A 19,020-nucleotide genomic window follows, 5' to 3' on the forward strand; every position below is an offset into this window, starting at 1 on the left:
ACTTGTACCTACCATTAACTTTTAGTTCTGTGATCAGTTCCTCTTTATAGTTAGGACTAAGTCCAATATAGAATTCCCCCATGTTGGCAGCAACACTTTTTGAGTTAGGAAATTATAGATGACACTGTTTAGAAATCCCAAGGATGTTTTAGTCCTGGCAGCATGAAACCTCCAGCAGATGTCACTCAGATTGACATCCTATCCCATCTCCTCTCTCCAATCACCCAGGTTTCTTTCCTACGAATTATAAACAGGTGTGTATGGAGGTGGTCATCCAGTTCCCTAGTGTGATTTGATGGTGTCATAAACAGATAGTTAAGGGTTAAAATCTCTTTTACCTGTAAAGGGTTAACAAGCTCAGTAACCTGAGGAACACCTGACCAGAGGACCAATCAAGGGACAGGATAATTTCAAATCTCTGTGGAGGGAAGGCTTTGTCTGTGTTCCTTGTTTGCTCTGTGTGCTCTCTTTGGATCTAAGAGAGGCCAGACATGTCTCCAAGTTCTCTTGGAGTATTTCCTACTATCCAGTATAGTGAGTATTAGTTAAAAAGGTGGATTAGTCTTTTGAGTTGCTTTCTATATTTGCAATTGTGTGTTTGCTGAAGGAATTCTTTATTTCTGTTTGCTGTTACTTTGACTATGCTGAGGAGGAGGGAGGGGAAGTCTCTCCAGTTTTTATAAGTTAGACCCTGTATTTTTGCATCCTGGTAATACAGAGAGAGTGTACTTTTTTTTTCTTTCTTTAATAAAATCTTTTCTTTTTTAGAACTTGATTGATTTCTTCCCTTGTTTGGATTTTCAGGGGAAAGGGAGGGGGGGATAGGGAATCCCTCTTTGTTTGATTCAAGGAGTTTGAATCAAGGTATCTCTCCTAAGCACTAGGAGAGGGGAGGAGGGAAATGGTTTGTTTCCCTTTGTGTTAAGATTCAAGTTTGAATCTGTGTTCCCCAGGGAAAGTTTTGGGGGAACAGGGAGTGTGTCAGACACTTAAAACTTGACTGGTGGCAGCGAGAACCAGATCTAAACTAGGATTTTAGTTTAGAGGAGTCCATGCAGGTCCCCATCTTGTGAACGCTAAAGTTCAAAGTGGGGAATAAACCTATGACAGATGGTCTGTAGCAGACATCAACTAATAATCCTATCTTGTGCTTTATCTGTTAGGACATTGATCCATAAGCATTCAATATCATTTTCTTCTGAGTTATCAATGACTTGGAAACAGGTAATGCCATTTTTGACATAAAGTGCCATGCCCCTTTCCCTTTTGCCCACTCAGTCCTTCCTAAATGTGTTATAACCTTTGGTTTTAACATTCCAATCATGTGACTCATCCCACCCAGTGTTAGTAATACCAATTAGATTGAATTTATGCTCATAAATGAGCAATTCCAATTCATCTTGTTTGTTACACCAATGCTAGGAGCATGGGTATAGGCAATTCAGTAATTTCTTCTTTTCATGTCCTTTGGTTTCTTGATTAATTTTGTTTTCAGCATCTTGATTTTGTGCTATGTGCCTGTATCGTCTTTTTTCCCCTCCCCTTTTGCTATTAGCTTAATGCTTCCTGAGTACTCCAGCCAGCCTGTCTCCAAGGAGATTGGTCCCCCTTCTACTGAGGAGGAGGCCATCTGAGCTATATAGCCCCTTCTTTCCACAGAAGGTGGACCAATGTTCCACAAAACCAAAACCCTCCACCACTTACCTAGCTTGAAGAATGAAGTTTGATATCCCTTCATTTTTATCCTAGCTACTGTAGCCATGGATGTCAAATAATCCTGAATCGTATTAAACGCTTTGCCTCAAAAGTAATTATTTAGGCACAGTAGGTGTGTGAGGAAAACATTGTCTTTAGTGTTAAATCTGCTGCCTTTTGTCATTGTGAGCGCCCTTGTTCTTAACAATAAACTCTTATGTAATGCTTGTCTGTAGCTCTCAAAGCCCTTTAGAAAGGGGGTGAATATCGTTATTCCCATTATATGGATGGAGAAACCAAGGCAGACAAAACTGCAGTGACTTGACCTGGTTTCCCAGGGAGGAGTCAGTGACAGACCCAAGTGTTCTGGCTCTCTGGACAATGCTCAATCCACTGGACCATTGTGCCTATTATATTTATTTATCCTCAACTCAACATCATGACTGACTTCACTTCTTCTGCTTATAATTTTATATACCTCTATATCTTTCATTTTTTCATCCAATTCCTGAATAATCCATTTTTGTTATCTCTTCACATGGAAGTCTGCCCATGCCTATAATTGTCCAGCTGACTTTAATTATAATGACACCAAATAGAGCTCTTAGTTGAGGTCCTGCCTGTCTTCTCTAATAGGATGTTTGTAGTTGCTGCAGTGGGAATGTGATGGGTGAGGCAAAAGGAAGCTGCTCAAAAGAACCTTCTCTTGTCCTCTTCACCAAGCTTAGGAGAAAGTGTTCCCTTTAGAACTGGCTTTTTATATATTGTATTGTCCATGCTTACTCCCTAAACTCATCAGCACTCAGTGGCTAGATGGCTCAGGTTGGGTGGAGGTTGATGGAAAATGGCCTTTCTAAAAAAGGTAGAGGCTTATGACAGCTACTAAGCAATAGCAGCGGCTCTGGACTATTTTGCTACCCATCAGCACTTCATAGTAAGGTTGCAGCAGAGGGAGGGGCAGTCTCTGAGTGTGGTCTGGACCCAGTGCTGGGAATGAAATCTAATGCTCGCTCTGGCTTCAGTTTCAGCGGATATTCTCTCCAGTTTTCAACAGACCTTGCACTGTACGCTGCTGAATCCAGATCCGAAATGTCGTCCACCACTGTCCAGCTTACTGTCTCATGAGTTCTTCAGGTGAGGGAACGAATGCTTTGTTTGTTTGGATATAGCTCCCTGTTCCTCACTTCTGTGTTGTTGACATCACTCATTTCATTCTGAAAGGTTGTTGGTTCTTGTTTGATGCATGAAGTGCAAACAAAATTACCAAGCTCACTGGTATGTTGTCATGTGGGATCTTTGACAAGGAGACTCCTTAAATTCAGAAGTCCTCATAACCCTCATAGCGGGCTGCTGAATTATCAGCAGGATGGTTGAAAGAGTGACACTCCCGTGCATCACAAATGTTCTCTCCCCTACTTCATGCTAGGTGCTGATGGAGGGCATAGAAGACAAGGTTGTTAGAGGTACCTCTATCTTAGATCCATCTTGACTTCCAGTCTCTACAGACCTACAGTTGCCATCACCTAAATATGTTGCTGCCTTGGGGTAGTGTTGTTGGCCTGTTGTGGGAATTTCCTTTTCTCACCATAATTTGGGTAGCATGCTCAAGAGATTGCAAATGTACTATTGTTCAGTTCATACTGTATATAGCTGCATCATTCAATTCCAGTTGTAGGCCAGGAGATTGAGGAAATTACTCTTGGTTTCCGTCTAGCTTCTAATGGACAGATGTCCAAATCACATAATTGCTTTCAACGGCCTCGATAGCCTCAAGAGAGGCTAAGAATGGAATGGACCATGGAGACTGAATCCCCCTGCTAGAAATGGTTGCAATGGGGGCTGAAGCACACAGCTGCAGTGAGGAATGCAAGAGGCCCAAATTGTCATTCTGATGTTCCCAGTCCAATGTCATGTGACTTGTTACTCCCCTTTCCTCCTCCATGTGCCTGATTAATGCAGGATGTGGCTTTCTTTAATCTCAAGTTCCTGATTCTTAGCCGCCTTTCTTTTTATGGCCAGGAATGATTTTCTGGAAGTTGTGAGCTTTCTGAAAAGTTTAACATTAAAGACTGAGGAGGAGAAAACTGAATTTTTCAAGTAAGTGAAAAGTTTTAAGAGCTTTAACCTTTGTGGTGGGAGGGGGGGATGACTTTGTCATGTTCAAAATGGGAATTTTCTATGTGCAGCTGATCACTATGGTTATCACTCCAAGAAAAGTAAAAACTATGTGTAAACTAGGTGAGTAGCAAGTACTTTCATTGCAGAGATAATTGGTCCCGTTGTTCCCTGGAAATGAGCTAGAAAATTTGGACTGTGGTGGACATGGTTGTCTGAAATCTCAGGTGTATTTTAGAGGTCTGATTGGATTCTCTATGGAAACTTAGGCAAAACCAAGGACAGAAGCTTTCCCTTGGGTAGTAGGCTGTGAAGAGAAACCAGGTTGTATATTGTCCACTAGCCACAATGGGAAATTTAGTTTAGTTTGTTCAGTACAGACAAGGAGAAGTATGACTAACTTAGCAGAAGGTTTTTTATTTAGATCCCACTTGGTCTACATGGCAGAACTACCCATTTCCCCGTACTGCTGCATCAGCCATGGTGTCACTTTCAGGATATTACTATGCTGTAGTATCGTGGTGCCATCATGTGTGGTGGTGAAGGAAGAAGGGGTGTGGTATGAGCTTATGTTCATTGTAATGCTGCTCATTTGATGAATTGAATCCAAGACCTTCCTCCCATAACTAAGACTTTTGGCACCACTAGAGCTTCTCAAAGATAAGGCTGTCAGAATTTTTTTATTATGGTAAAATGTATTTTTCCCTGGCGTCACTCTTGGAAACAGCTGAACTCTTTTGGCTGGAATTTTCCAAAATCCAGCAGCTTTCAGGCCTACTTTAGACATGGTAAAGAACCATTTAAAAATAATCCTGTACAGATCACTTCTGAAATACTTTTTGCCTTAGATTAAGGGAAGGTCTTCCTGAGTTAATGTCCTTCCTTGCACGGGAAGCAATGTCCTGTTGAATAAACATGCTTGTCTGTTACCGAGTGGCAGAAGGGCGACCCTTGTAATGTGTACGGAGGTTGGGATGTAAGTGCATTTTAACTCTAGGGCTTTAACACTGTGATAGTTCATGTGAGCTCCTTGCTCTGAAACACAGACACAAACTGTGGTGATGGACAGTTTTATAAAAGACAGAAATATTCATAGTCTGGCTACAGAATTTGATTAGGGCTTCCTTGGCTGGCTGGCTGGTGTAATCCTTGCCAGCCAGTAGCTTGGCTGTGAGGTTTCACAGGATGTGTATCCATTTCCTTATTATTTGTTTTGAGGTAGGGCCTATATTCCCCAATCAGTATCAGGGCTCCATTGTTGTAGACACTGTACAGACACCATGAGATAACCCCTGTCCCGAAGAGCCCACAGTCTAAATAGAGAGGGAGGGGAAAGGGCTATTTAATGGAAACTCATTCTGAAACCAAGTCCATAATAAAATTTTAAGAAAATAAAAAGTTACCCTCATACTAACTCCTCTCTCTCAAAACAGATTCCTGATGGATAAAGTGGCCTGTTTGTCAGAGAAGCTGATAGCTTCACGGCTGGTGCCTCTCTTACTTAATCAGCTTGTGTTTGCTGAGCCAGTAGCTGTCAAGAGTTTCCTTCCACATCTGCTAGGTCCAAAGAAAGGTGACTTGAATATTCTCTCTTCAGAGCAAACACTTCCTCATTTGGAGTGAAATCAGAAGGGTTAGTTAATTTGAACAGAGGTTTTAATAGTGGTGTTGGCTTAAGCCAAGCAAGTACTGTAAGGTAAAGTACCAATGATTCTGTCATTCCAGATACAGAATAATGGGAGTACCCCCGTCCACCAAACTTTCCATTGTTCCTTTGTCACATGCCTCCCTTGGTTGCTGAAAAGGGGATTAGCAATTGTCTGGCCTTCTTCCATGCTGCTATAAATGGCCCTCCCCAGGACTGTAGGGCAAGGGGTATTTCTTAGAGCAGCAGCTGTGTATACCTCTTCCTCCCCTCCCCTGCCCTAGCATTCTTGCAGATAACAAGGCTGCCCCCTAGCTTGAGGTGTGGGAAGGCAGCAGGTTACTCTGCCACCTCGCTGGCATGGGGCAACTTCTTTCTCCCCAGGAGGCATTCACTGTCCCTCCTTTCCCCTGCTGGAGTGCTCTGTCTCTCTCCCTCAGTAGTTCCTGTGCCCGCCCTTTGCTCACCCTCCTTCACAATTTTGCCTAAGCAGCCACAGGGACTTGTGTGCCCTTAGCTGCTCAGAGGGGCCACTGTCAAGCAATGCAAATCATTCCTGCCCCACCCTTCTGATGTCCTGAACTTGCTAGCTCTGCAGCACTCCTGGCTCCTGCTGACCAAGAGAGAGTGGCATTAGGACTACAATTCAAACCGGGCTCCTCAGTGACAGACCTAAGCCCATAGGCCGCTGGCTGTGGCGGCTGAGAGTAGCGTTAAGTTGCAGCAAGTTGTCTCTGGTCTGGGAGGTAGCCTGTCCCGTGTTCCAACTCTTCCCTAGATAAAATTGGTGAAAGTGAGACCACCTGCCTGCTGTCACCAGCCCTCTTCCAGACGCACGTCACTCCTGTGTTGCTGAAGCTGTTTGAAGTCCACGAAGAGCACGTGCGAGTGGTGCTGCTGTCTCACATTGACGCCTACGCGGAACTGTTCACGCAGGAAGAGTTGAAAAACATCATATTGCCACAGGTTAATGATGAGGCAGACAACGGGACTGGACATGGCGTATCAAGAGTGTGGGGATTCTGCTGCTGGGATGGCCTCTGTTGCTTATTACACATAAAGATCTCCTAGTCCTGGCAACAGTGAAGCACAGTGCAGGCAAATTGTGTAAGCTTTCCCCAAACACCCAACTCTGCCAAATGCATCTCAGCCCTGACATGCAGCTCCCTTTGCTTATTCCAGGCCTGGCACCCATGCACCTCCTCACAGCTCAGTCAGTTCACCTCCATCCTGAGCTAGAGCCTTCCTTGCTAACCCAGTCCTGCCCCCTCACCCTATCTGCGCCAGGGTACCTCAGTCCTGATTTGGAGCTCCCCTTAATATTCCAGTCCTGCCCCCTAACCCTAGCTATGCCAGTGTTCCTGAAATATATAGATATTCCAGTGCTAGGATACCCCTCCTTCCTCCCCTCCCACAACTCATACACATCAAGCTTGACTTATGACCTCTCGCTTAATGACAATACACTGCCTCTCCATCCTATGCCATTCCAATATCTCAGTTGTGGGGGTCTTTTGAGCAGAGATGACTGATCATTCTGAATTGTGCCAAATTATTTGCAAAGTGGTCCAGTGTTCACAAGGAGCTAGTATGGGTGACCCTTTTTAACTGGTTACATGAATCAGGCTTTGAACCCTAATGAGGAGTAAGGCTACTTTCCTACCCAGGGAAGTGATATACATATTGAATTTTGATTGTCAGAGAGAAGATGACACTAATAGTGAGTTTCATAAGTGGTTATCCACATGATTGTCTAGATGAAAGAACAGCAGAAACATGCTGTAAACATCTTTAATGGAAGAGCTAAAGAAAGAGCTGCTCAGATTCTTTGCTGTTTCTGATAGCTTTCTGGTCTTGCCCTAGGTGCTACTGGGCCTTCGAGATTCCAGTGACTCTATTGTTGCAATAACGCTGCACGGCTTAGCGGTTCTGGTCTCTCTGCTTGGACCTGAAGTGGTTGTGGGGGGTGGAAGAACTAAAATTTTCAAACGCTCCGCACCGAGTTTCACTAAAACTACGGACCTTTCGCCAGCAGGTATGTAAATGCAAAAAAAGTTTGGGATTGCAGCACAGTGAGATTGGTTTGTGCTGTCCAATCTTGCCTTTGCTGTTTGGACAGGGACTCTAGGGAGAGTCCCTCATGTGGCTAAGCTGTTAAGTGAAGGCCTCTTGTCCTCAATAGTGAAAAAATGATCTGCAAAGACAGAACTGGGGTAACATATTTAGCAACAGATTGTTCCTGCCACAAGCTGCTCCAGTGAGATGTAGAGGAATAAACCACCAGGGACAAAGGCACTGTTGAAAGACCACACTGGGAACAGCCATATATAAACAAAACCACAACTTTCCATTTTGTTAAAGGGACACAGCAAGGAGTATTAGTATTGTAACCAATCCCTCCTAAATAGTTAAAATTTCAACCAGTTCTATGACTTTTAGTACAACATGGTATTGAATGGAGCAGTGGACCTTGTGTCTGGCATCTTGTGACATTTTAACTGTTTGTGACTGATCTGTTTCCCCCTTGATGGGGGGGAAGAAAAAGCAGAAGCTAATTGGTTTTGTCTTGATGTTAACTGTAGGCCTTGTCTATACCTGTATTGCAGCCTTGCATAGTTACATTAACACAACCCCTCCGGCAGTAGGCAGTGTAGGCAGTTTACACTGGTGCAGCTTACCTGGCTTGGAAACGGGTAAGTCATGTGACACCCTGGCACCCCAATATTCACCAATGTCATGTAATTAGGGTATGTTTTGTACAAAGTGCGTCTTGTGAGGTATCATTCTAAAAGTCTTGAACTGCTAGACAGCAATATCTTGTTGGATTGTATGTGCTATCGTCCTATGTCAGGTTATGAAGTTTGGCTATGTAGGTGGTGGTGAAACATGTTGTGAGGTTGAAAACACCAACAAGCAGCCTTTCAGGTACAACAGTAAAAAGGCCAAACAATGTTAATGGCTCATTGAGGAAATGCACACAAGCACAAGGATTACCCCAGGAACTGCGTACAATAGAAACCTCTCAGAGATAGCACTACACAATGGGAACTGCTTGACCCAGGTCACAGCAAAGGAGCTTTCCAGCAAGTGGGAAGAAGATATAAAAGGGGGACAATTATATCATGATGGTACCTTACTCCCCCTACAACACCACATCTGGAAACACCAAAGGGGCAAGAACTGAACTGGGGGAAATGATGGTCCCAGGCTACAGGGATTTTTAGCCTGTGTATGAAAACCTGGGAAAACCAAAGATGCTTGTGCCTTAAGAATCTGCCAACCTGTTTATCACTCAGGGTGAGAATCTGCTAATTCACATCCTACCTATTTAGTGTGTTAAGCTCAGTTTGCAGTTTTGTTTATTTACTAAGGTAATCTGCTTTGATCTGTTTGCAATCACTTAAAATCTATCTTTTGTAGTTAATAAACTTGTTTCGTTTTGTCTAAAACCAGTGTGTGTGGAAATTGTAACTTGGGGCAGAAAGCTGTTGCATATGTCTCTCCACATTGAGGGAGGGGGCGTGAATTTTATGAGCTTGCGCTGTACAGTTGCCTGTGCAGCGTAAGACAGTATAATTTTGGGTTTGTACTCCAGAGGGGGGTGCGTGCCTTTGCAACTGGGAGGTGCCTTACCTGAGCCTTCCCATGCAAGGCTGATCTGACGCTGCAGCTGGGTGTGTCCCTATCTGTATGCTGACGAAAGAGCAAGGTTGGAGAGCTTGGCAACTTATCACAGCACCGCAGTTTGAAAGGGAGCCCAGGCTGGTGAGTCAGGCGGGCTCAGTGGTACCCCAGTTCCAAGTGGCACCCCGGAAGGAACCAATCACAAGCCACGCTGATACACTTTACACCAGTATAGGGTGATTTGTATTACATTAGGGGACTGCATTTGTGCAGATACACAAGGTGACAGAAATCACAGTATGGTGCTCTGTCCACCTTGAGTGGTGCCTGGACCTCAAACAGAAGTTGTTTGAGCCTGCTACAGCCTTGGCAAATAGACCTGGCTCTTCTACCTCAGGCAGAAGAGACTCCAGCTTTTAAGATCTAGAGGTCCAAGGTCCAGTCCCTGCTGCTGCTGATCCAGTTGGGGTTTAGTGTTACACAGGCAATGCCGTAGTGACTGGCTTCATTCGCACCAGTGCCGGCTGCCTGTTGCTGTGTGCTGAAACACCTCAATCAGCTGGTTCCTGTACTGAACAGCAGACTGGTTTACATCACAGCCTATGAGAGGCAGCTGAGAGTTTGTTTTGCATGTGTATGGCAGGGAAAGAGGAGCCAAGGGAGGAGATAACACGAGAATCCCTGTGGAACGTTGTGACTGTCTGTGACCTGCAGAGCAGAAACTTGTATTGGGGAGACAGATGGTTGAACAAACACTGTTCATCATCTTAGATGCATGGTAATAGGATGTGAGTGAATGGGGCTCATATTAATTTCACTTAATTAAAGTGCAGTGATGGCTGCTGCGTTCACCCAGGGGTCTGCAAAGCACCCAGACCTCAAATGTAGAGCACAAGTACATTTTGCCAATTCAAGGGCTGCCTTAGCAAGTTGCCAGGAATCTGCAGACCCAGCAAATTGCAGAAAATGGAGTAGATTGTGGGTGAATTAGAGGTGCAGGCCACGACTACTACAAGCATGTGCTTGCAAGTCTCCATCTTGATCCAATGTGGTTTGAATCCCTTTGGATCACTTCATGCTGGGCCAGTGGTCTCCATGAGTCAGATCTCTGCGCTGCAGATGAAGGTGCCTTGTGTGTTTACAATGCTGTGGGCCATCTTGGGTTTCATCGTAGCAATTGAATGTAATGAAGATCTCAGTTGTGCCTTTGTTCTGAGCAGAGCAGCAGCTATTGAGTGAGTGTCCTTTGTGTTTTTGCTTTGTATCCCTGCAGACTCCCCAACTCACGTTAGCAACCAGAGAAGTCAGCTCTCCCAGCCCCTGCAGAACAACTCTTCCAGTGTGTTCCCCAAGTGCCCCATCACTGGAAACATGTCCCTCAGCAGCGAGAAACATGTGCCAAGAAAAGACTCTCAGGTGGCCTTAAAGACAGGTAAACCTCCAGAGCTTTCTTACTGGAGCAGTCCTTTCTACTAAACACTAATGAAGAATATCCTTTTTGGTGGTAGCACAACAGTGCTGCCTCCTGCTGATTTGAAATGGCTACAGAGGTGCCATTTTCAGTTGAGTGACTCACTGCCATATGTACCTGACAGGTAAAGGGGCTAGGAAATGTGGGGAGTGGAGAGTACAGAGGGAGAACATAACACAGTTTGTATGTTTAACCTTTGGAAAGCTAAGTACTGGAGGGGGGCTCTCAGTGCTTGATTTGCATGGGGATGGATGGAAGATAATTGAGAAGACTGAAGTAAACAATGACACTGCTGGCAAACTGAGCAACATAGATATGTACCCATAATGGCGTGTTTGTTTGCCTTTGCGCCCTGGCCCTTTTACCACAGAGATTTCCTATGTGCCCTGACCTTCTCCCCTCTCCCCCCCATAGCTAGGTAGGTGAGCAGCTCCAGCAATGAGCTGAAGGCTGTCATGACTCACTAGCTAGTTGCACTTGGCACTATTCATGCACTTGCTGCTCCCCTGTCTTCAGCAAGCTGATCCAACATGTCCATCTGTGTTTCAGTTCTCCTTTGCCTTTGTCCAGTAGCAACTCAGCAGGCCCTGGGCACTTGCTGGTTAGATGTTCCAAGCTTAGTAACCCTCCCACTATAGGCAGGAAGCTGGTCACTGCTTCTGAGGCAGAGGCATTTCTGCCCTGCCTTCCCTTCTCCTTTAGCAGCACTTCGAAGCATCAGTATAGATCACTGGTGGAGAAAAGGCATTGGGCTATGTGGAGCATTGTTCTGATCTAGTGTGGCTGTTCCTGAGCAGGCTATTTTCAGGCCAGCAGGCTGGTGTGGTGTTTCCTTAGTGACAGAGTTAGGCATTGTGGGAGTTCTAGGTATAACTTACATTCCCAGTTTTATGGGAAATGCACAATTTAGCACCATCCAAAACAGGTGTGTAATTCCTGTGTCTTCCACAGTTGAACAAGACCCTCAGCTATCCTTGAATGGAGATCCTGCTGCGATGAATACTGTGGGAAGCAGCAGGAGCCCTTTGAATACTTCTGAAAAGCCAGCAGAGGAATGGCCAGATTGGAGCGAGTCCGAAGAGCCTGAGACTCAGAAAATTGTGAACATACAGCTCCGGCCTATGGAGCCACAAGGCAGCACTGAGCCCTATGTTGTTGATCATAATGTGGACAAGGAACCCTCGGACAACTTTGAGCCCAGCAGCCCTGCTCCTGAACTGTTCTCAGGAAACAGCCTCAATGTTATGAGAGCTGATGGAGTCCAAGTGCAGAGGCCACTCCCTGGTGCCCTTCAGCTGAGCAAAGAATCCAAAAGCTTCAAACCCAGTCCTCCCACAATGTCCAGCCCTGCGAATTGCTGGAGCAATGACAGCTGGGACCACCCAGACCAGCAGAGAGAAACAGCATTCCTGGAAAGGTCTCCCAAGTCTCCATGGGAGTCTGGCTTAGGAGAAGAGTTCACGATCCAAGTGAAGAGGAAACCAGTGCGAGATCCTGAGTTGGACTGGTTTGCTGACATGACCCCAGATATTAAACCATCTGCATCTTTCCTGATTTTACCTGAAGTGAGGACAGACTCAGTTGTTCTTAGTCACTTAAGTGCAGTTTCCAGTGGAGAGGATACCTCCCAGATAGTGCAGTTTTCATCCAAATTTGCGGCAGCTGAAGTCACTGAGGTGAGAATACGGGGGGTTTGGGGGAATTATATTGAGTGATGTGGCAAATTGTAGAAGGAAAAATGCATTTCAAGGGATGCAAAATGCAAGCAGGTACTGAACAAACCAGCCACTATGCCTCAGTCCTTAGCAGCTGGGTGTCATCTTTGCTGTGCTGGCACAGCACATGCTGCCTCAGCAGCTTCATCTAGACAGTGGATAACATGGGGGAGGGGAAGGAGTCTTTGCAGGTGGGGAAACAGGTGGACATCAGTTGACTGCTGTAGAGGTGCTGAATGATGCATCTTATCAGGCACTATGTCAGTTTGATCAGCTCTTGTAGCTGCAGATGTGATAAGAGGCATGTGAAACTGATTAGTACAGTTTGGGTAAACCTGTGGCCTTTAAAACAAATAGGCACAGTGGCTTGAGGACTAGGAAGGGGATATAAACTTTTCCTTCTAGTTCTTGAGTTCAGATCCAGATAGGGGCTGTTTAGTGGCCTGTGTGAAATATGATTGTCCTAGCCCAGCTTCTACTAGACAAGTACCTTCAACACAAGTGTGACCTTGTAGATTCAGTGGAGTGACCAAAGATTTGAAGAAGTTGGGAGTCTAAATTCCACTCTCAGCTATATCAGTCCTGCTACAACAGCTGAGGCACATTGTGCGGTGCAGCATGAACTGCATGGCATTAAATGGGATGTTTTGGTTCTGGGACTCTTTCATTAGTTCTGTAATCCCTTTTAAAAGATAAACCTACTATAAAATAGGAGGGGCAGGGGGTCTATGCAGCTTGCAAACGAACTCCTTTTAAATGGTTTGTATGATCTGAAAAGAGGAAAGAAAGAGTTTGTTCACAATAGCCAGTGGTGCTAGAAACCTGCGTATTCTCTGTAGGGAGTTGTAGAGTGGTGTGTAATCCTGCTTTCTGTCATCACGTGCCTGTAGAATGTACCAGACAGATCAAAACAGTCCTAGGCTGCTTATTGAACTGGGCACATGACTTGGAAGTTCTGCTGGATTGTCACAGGGTCCAAGGACTGCTGCTATGTTCTGCAGCAGTGAGGGACAGGGTTATGGCTCTGCACGTGGAACAATCTGCTTATCTGACTGAGTCCTGGGCTTGGGGTGCTCCTAAGAAGGGGAGAAGCAGGAAAGGCTGTTCTCCCTCCCCAAACAGCCCATCTCTGAAATGGAACAGGGTGACCTGTCACAGCCAGTGGTGGTGCTGTCGGAGCTGAGGGGGACTGAGAGGCTGCCTTGCAGGACAAAGCACAACCAGTGCCAGTGCTAGCAGGAAAGGGAACATCCCCTATTTGCCACCAGAGCATGCAGGGTATGGAGAGAGGGAGGTGTATAGAGACACCTTCCTCCTCAGCCCTTTGGAAGGGAGGGGCCCTCACCTCCCTTAGAGATAACAGTTCCTGTGTTAATAGCATGTGTTCCTCTGCTGTGTGATATGGCTAAGAACAGGGGGACTGCTGCTCTTACCCCACCTTGCTGCCATCCTACTTTACTCCCATTTGCAAGTCACAGCAGGGACAGAGATTGGTTTTAAACCATTGTTTGACTGTAAAACACCTGACTCTCCTAGCTGCGTTAAATAATTGGTCAGTGCTAGCTTAACGCACACCACCTTTGGAAACCACTGCTATCTAATGTACTGATATGGCCCCCTGACCATAATATCTAAGCACCTAATGCATTTATCTGCACAACACCCCGGGGAGGTAGGGAAGTGTTATCAGATAGAGGTTAGTGACTTGCCCGGTCCCACGCAGGGAGTCGATGCTGGGTCTCCTGTGTCTCAGGCCAGTTAGTGGCTGGACCGCTGTAAGTCCCAAATGATTGCAGCACAAGGATTTTATTTTAGTCTGGGGGGGTGGGGAAAACAGTGTAAAAGCTGACCTAACTAGGACAGGGAGAACAGGCTTCATGGGGAGGGCTATTTTAATCTTAGTGCAGAGCTCCATGGTGGCTCCTCACAAAACTGCAGGAAGGGATGTATTTATGAGCCAGGCCTCACTGTGCTAACTCTAGTGCTTGGCTGTAGCATGTAAGTTCCTACCTCTGGGGTGGGAGAGTTCAGGTTCTTAGAAATGATGCACAGAACCTCTCTGCAAAGCTGTTTTACCAGAGCTTTCCAGGGGGGATTGAAACCTCACCCAAAGTGATATTTTAAAGCAGCTGATTTTTAACTGCCTACCAACAGCTCCTCCTTAATGCAATGTTTTAAGTGCTTTGTTTGAACTGTTCTGGGAGGAAGAGATGGCTTGTTTCTAAAAATAGCACACATTTGCTTATTTTCTGGTACCACAGGGAGTAAATTATTCGAAGTGGGACAGCTGAGCTCTGCTCAGAAGAAATTGTCACTACAAGTACCTGTGGGTGCTCAGCATAGGCAAAGTATAGACAGGTCTGGTCACCCCTTTTTATTTTCAGCCCCAGTAATATTTTATTTAGGCTACTTACTGCTTCATCTACTATTTCTGTGGGCTCTTCTCGAATGGAATACCATGTGTATATAAAGATTTAATGGGGGGATGCTGGATTTGGAACTGCCTGGGGTTTAGGGTGAGAGCTGGTGATAGTCCAGCAAACCTGACGCTCTTGTTGAGTCTGCTGAGGTGGTTTCTAGTACTAGTGGCCGTGGGGCAAGGACTCTCTCTCTCCCTTACCAGGCCCTCACAGAAGGGGTGCATGGCATTACAGCACATTCATTTTGCTGCTGGTCCAGCCAGTAACTGACAGCTGTGCGGTTTACTCAAAGGCCAAAGGATTACCAAAAACCTGGGTCAGGGAGGTAGAACTCCAACAAGGCTCAGCCAGCTGTGAACCAAACAGGAATCCCCCAGAAGCAGGGGGCCCCATTGATGTCTGGCGTAGTTCTCAGGGGTTGGGTTAATGTATCTATTTTACATGGATGGGTGTAGCTCTGCATGATGGTCATCTGGTGTGTTCTTACTGACACAGTTTATGTAATTATTCTAGGCTGAAACTGCAGGCTGGGGTGAAGAGGAAGAGGTGAACTGGGAAGATGATACTAACTGGTGATGGATGGGGGAAAAAACAAGAGCAGTCTATGGCCTATTGCTTCCAGGATGTGGTAGATTATTACCTCACCAACACTATTTTACCAGGAAGGCAGGCGCTCACCCCTGCAGTCGGCGAGAGCCCAATGCAGCCTATCTTCCTGTACCAGGATGCTCCTTTTCCAGCCTGTGCTGAAGCCATATGTACAAGTGAGGTGCATAGCCCTGGCTAGGGGAAATTGGAACAGCTTGAATGGTTTGTGTGTTGGAGCTGAAAGCGTGATTTATACTTTTGTTTCAGGAATCATCACTGCTCTGGAAAACTCTTGAAAATAAATGAAAATTGCATTAGTTCAGATAAATTTTATTAATGTTTGTGCCATTTCTTTTTATTAGAAAAATAAGCCACAGTGGAGGGGCTCCTTAACTTTTTAGATGCAAACTGCAATGATTTTTAGACTGTACAGTTTACTTAGATGACCTATTTATTGGTGGTCTACCAGAATGAATGGCTGGGTGGGTGCAGTGTGCTAGGAGACCATTACAAGGTAACACAAAGTGTATCATAGCTCTAAATTCACTGTGCTCTTTAACCTGACCAATAAAGATTATTTTCAAAAGATCAGTACAGTGTCTGAGTGGAACAGGGCAGCTCAGGTGCCTGTCTTCTCCATGAGAGAATGGAGCCTTGCTTTTTAAAAGACTCAAATGATTCACACATTCATTGTTATCAATTTAATACAAAAGTGTCCGTCTCTGTAGCTGTAACAGGAACAATTATGGTCCATTTTCTCTTACAAAAGATTCAAATACCTTACTACACAATTTTGTTAAGCTTTCCCTGGTCCAAGTTAGAGCCGCACATGAAATCAGCTCCGTTACACAGCATGGAATCACTTGGAAAGGTTAATTTAACTTTTAAGGCAGAAGGCCTGTCTTCCAAAATAAACACATTCAGGTACATTAAACAAAACCGTATTTACAGTGGCTGAATCAAAATCAGGGTGTTTTGTAGAAGGGTATCACTGGTAACTCCCCTTATTTTCAGTTTGTTCATTTTCCAGCTGTGATCTCCCCTAGTGTTAAGCCAGTGCCTAACACCTTACCGTACAGTGTTTCTTAAGATGGCTACGGCTGTCTGTAGAGCCTCTAATTTCACTGCAAGCCAAGCAGGAGATGGGCCTTTCTGCAGCAGCAGTTTCACAGCTTCCAGCGCACGCTCTGCAGCCTCTATAGCAGACTTGTACTGGTCCTCACAGGGTGAGTGACACGCTCTCTTTGCTAAGGGCTGCAGATTAAAATGTGAGCTGTTAAACCTCTACTATTTACTTACAATCCCACTGATACAGGCCACATCCTCAACCTCTTAGATGAAAAATAACCAGGCCATGTAGTCACACACACAAACCCCTTCAGCTGGGATGTTTCATCTCTGAGGTTCCTACCTCTCTGTTTAAAGCCAGTGCTTAAAGCTGTGAGAATTTCTCCTAACCAAGTTTTATGTCTCACTTACTGGTTCAATATAAAGTGTAGTATCCCAATTAACACAGGCATGGGGGCTTCTGAGTTTTGGACAGAGTTACTTTCAGTGTCATAAGGCTGAGGGCCAACAGGTTCCCGTTTTAAATGCTCCTCCCTGAGTGAGTACAAGGCAATAGGGCACTTCTGAACCCTCCCCCCGCGTAACAACTGGGGAGAAGGGAGAGAAATGAAATCACATAGCCCTGGCTTATGCCAGTCTAACAGGTGTTAATCAGCTAGGAACAAAAGAACTAGTCTTGAATGTGCCTGAAGTATTGTACTGGCTGCTTTGATTACAGGAGAGCTGCTAACCCCTTACTACAACTGTTACAGGATGGAATGTGCTGCACTGAGCTCAGCCAGTTAGGGGGAGCCTCGCTGTATTCGGCATTAGGGAGTGCTCTTCCCAGCTTAAGATGGGTTTGTTTCTCATCCCTGCCACTGACAGCCTTGTATTGTCAAGAAATTGAAAAATCACATTAATGCCCCCTTAACCTTTCCAAAACTGGTCTGATGCCTGGAACCTGAGGGCTAGCAGCAATTCCAGGGGTTGGACAGGACTACCAGAGGCAGCCCAGAAAGAGAAGAGTTTGTGGCAGTTGCAAGGGCAGTACAGAGCCCAGCACTGAAGTGCAGCAGGGGGGTGAGAGCAAGACTCCCTGTCAGCTCAGGAGGGTGTGCCCTCTTCACTGCAAGTGCCGGGAGGAGGATAGCGCCATTCCCTATGGATGAGGGCACAGCTAAGGACTAATACAAACCTAATCCAGCTGCTTTCAAAGAGACACCTACCTCCAATGCTGAGCCCCATTCTCCATCCACTTTCATTTTAAGCAAGTGCGCACTGCAGACGGCCTTTTCCTGTTTCATTCGTTCTGCCCTTGCTTCTGCTGTCTCCTCTCCCTGCCTTGCCTGAGGGAAAAGCCACAAGAGAGGTAACTAAGCAAACCCAAACACAGCAGCATTTCCAGCCTCCATGACTCCACCCCTTGAATACTACACACCAGCAATGGAAATACTCTAACGTAATCTGTTTTTTTATTTTTTAAACTGCAGTTCTTCAGCAAGGCTGCAACCAGCAAACGTGTGGTGCTAGGCTGGGAGAACAGCTCAGTCTGATGTGGGCTACAGCAGCTCTGCTGGAGCATCATTTCATGTCTGACATTTGCAGGTAGCAGTTGCTTTGCTGCCTCTCCCCTATGCGGTACAATGGGCAAAAACTCCTGTGCTGTCCCCTCTGAAGTGCTGCTGGCCAGTGGAAAGCTGGCACGGGTTGTTAACAGCAGAGACAACTCTTCACCTTTAATAGTCATGAGTTCAGTGCATTTACTAGTCCTCTTCTAGGAAGTACAAAATACTCTTCCATTAGTTTTTTCTCAATACTCTCTGTGGAGGCTTCTGCGTGAAGAAAATCGATGCACTCTGGTAATCACTTATTTTCATTGAGGTGCCCATTTTAATTGGTACACACAAAACAATGACACATGGGAGCTAAAGCTGCTTTGAACACAAGTGAGCTGCAATCTGTCATCTCACTAATGGATGCCTCTTCACCTACCCGAAGCACCAGCCAATTGAGTCGCCTTGTACTCAGGAAGGGAATAGTAGGGGATGTTAACAAATCAGAGTTGAGGCGCACTGGGAAAGTCTGTGGTGGAAACTTGCACAGCATTTGCCATCGCTGTTCCTCATTCTAGCCAACTTTAGCAGGCATGAAAAGGCTCAATAAAACAATGAGATTCCAGTTACAGAGCAGTTGTGTGTCAGTTTACTGTGGGCAAGAGCCCCTCTTCTATCAAGCAAGACAACAGTAAAATAATTCAGTAAGATACCTTGGCCAGAAAGCAAACAACTTTGTTTTTAATTTCTTCAGAATTAAGGCACTGAGGAACTAGATCTTCATGCCTTGTTGCCTGTCAAAGGTTTTGAGCAAGAAAAAGTTGGTTAGTGGATTAACATTCAATGCAGCCATAATAAAGATGAACCGTTAAGCATCTACAAAACAATCTGGAAAATATTCTGTATTAAGAGGATGGGGGGGGGGTATTTAAAACAATACTGGAAATCTGTTCTTCCTTCATTTCTGCTTCCTAGGGCCACTGTATTTCTCTTGCCTTTTGCCAATTCTTTTATTTTTGTGCAATAGCATATGGACTAGTGAGGTCAGTTTCAAGCACTTTGCTCCAGGATAGATACTGACAAAGTGGAGGGAGTTCAGAGAAGAGCAACAAAAATTAAGCTGCTAGAGGAACTAATATACAAG

The 19,020-nt window shown here is 45.3% G+C and overlaps 2 protein-coding genes across 12 annotated transcripts in view; one reads left to right on the plus strand and one right to left on the minus strand.

The window, feature by feature from the left end:
- The window catches only part of SCYL3 (SCY1 like pseudokinase 3), a 32,279-nt gene extending 16,420 nt beyond the window's left edge, over positions 1-15,859 (plus strand). For all 5 annotated transcript variants that reach the window (XM_039486450.1, XM_039486452.1, XM_039486453.1 and 2 more), the window contains 8 exons: positions 2,718-2,829; positions 3,715-3,792; positions 5,244-5,383; positions 6,234-6,421; positions 7,319-7,490; positions 10,353-10,511; positions 11,502-12,226; positions 15,199-15,859. In XM_039486450.1, coding sequence (XP_039342384.1) covers positions 2,718-2,829; positions 3,715-3,792; positions 5,244-5,383; positions 6,234-6,421; positions 7,319-7,490; positions 10,353-10,511; positions 11,502-12,226; positions 15,199-15,261 — 1,637 coding nt within the window. In that variant the 3' untranslated portion in view covers positions 15,262-15,859. The remainder of the gene's footprint in view (positions 1-2,717; positions 2,830-3,714; positions 3,793-5,243; positions 5,384-6,233; positions 6,422-7,318; positions 7,491-10,352; positions 10,512-11,501; positions 12,227-15,198) is intronic.
- C8H1orf112 (chromosome 8 C1orf112 homolog) overlaps positions 15,588-19,020 on the minus strand; it is a 34,324-nt gene continuing 30,891 nt past the window's right edge. For all 7 annotated transcript variants that reach the window (XM_039486446.1, XM_039486441.1, XM_039486445.1 and 4 more), the window contains 3 exons: positions 18,590-18,670; positions 17,550-17,669; positions 15,588-16,527 (listed from right to left, as the gene is read on the minus strand). In XM_039486446.1, the coding sequence (XP_039342380.1) occupies positions 16,342-16,527; positions 17,550-17,669; positions 18,590-18,670 (387 nt within the window). In that variant the 3' untranslated portion in view covers positions 15,588-16,341. The remainder of the gene's footprint in view (positions 16,528-17,549; positions 17,670-18,589; positions 18,671-19,020) is intronic.

The sequence above is a fragment of the Mauremys reevesii genome, linkage group 8 (genome assembly GCF_016161935.1).
Source record: "Mauremys reevesii isolate NIE-2019 linkage group 8, ASM1616193v1, whole genome shotgun sequence".
NCBI classification, from domain to species: domain Eukaryota; kingdom Metazoa; phylum Chordata; order Testudines; family Geoemydidae; genus Mauremys; species Mauremys reevesii.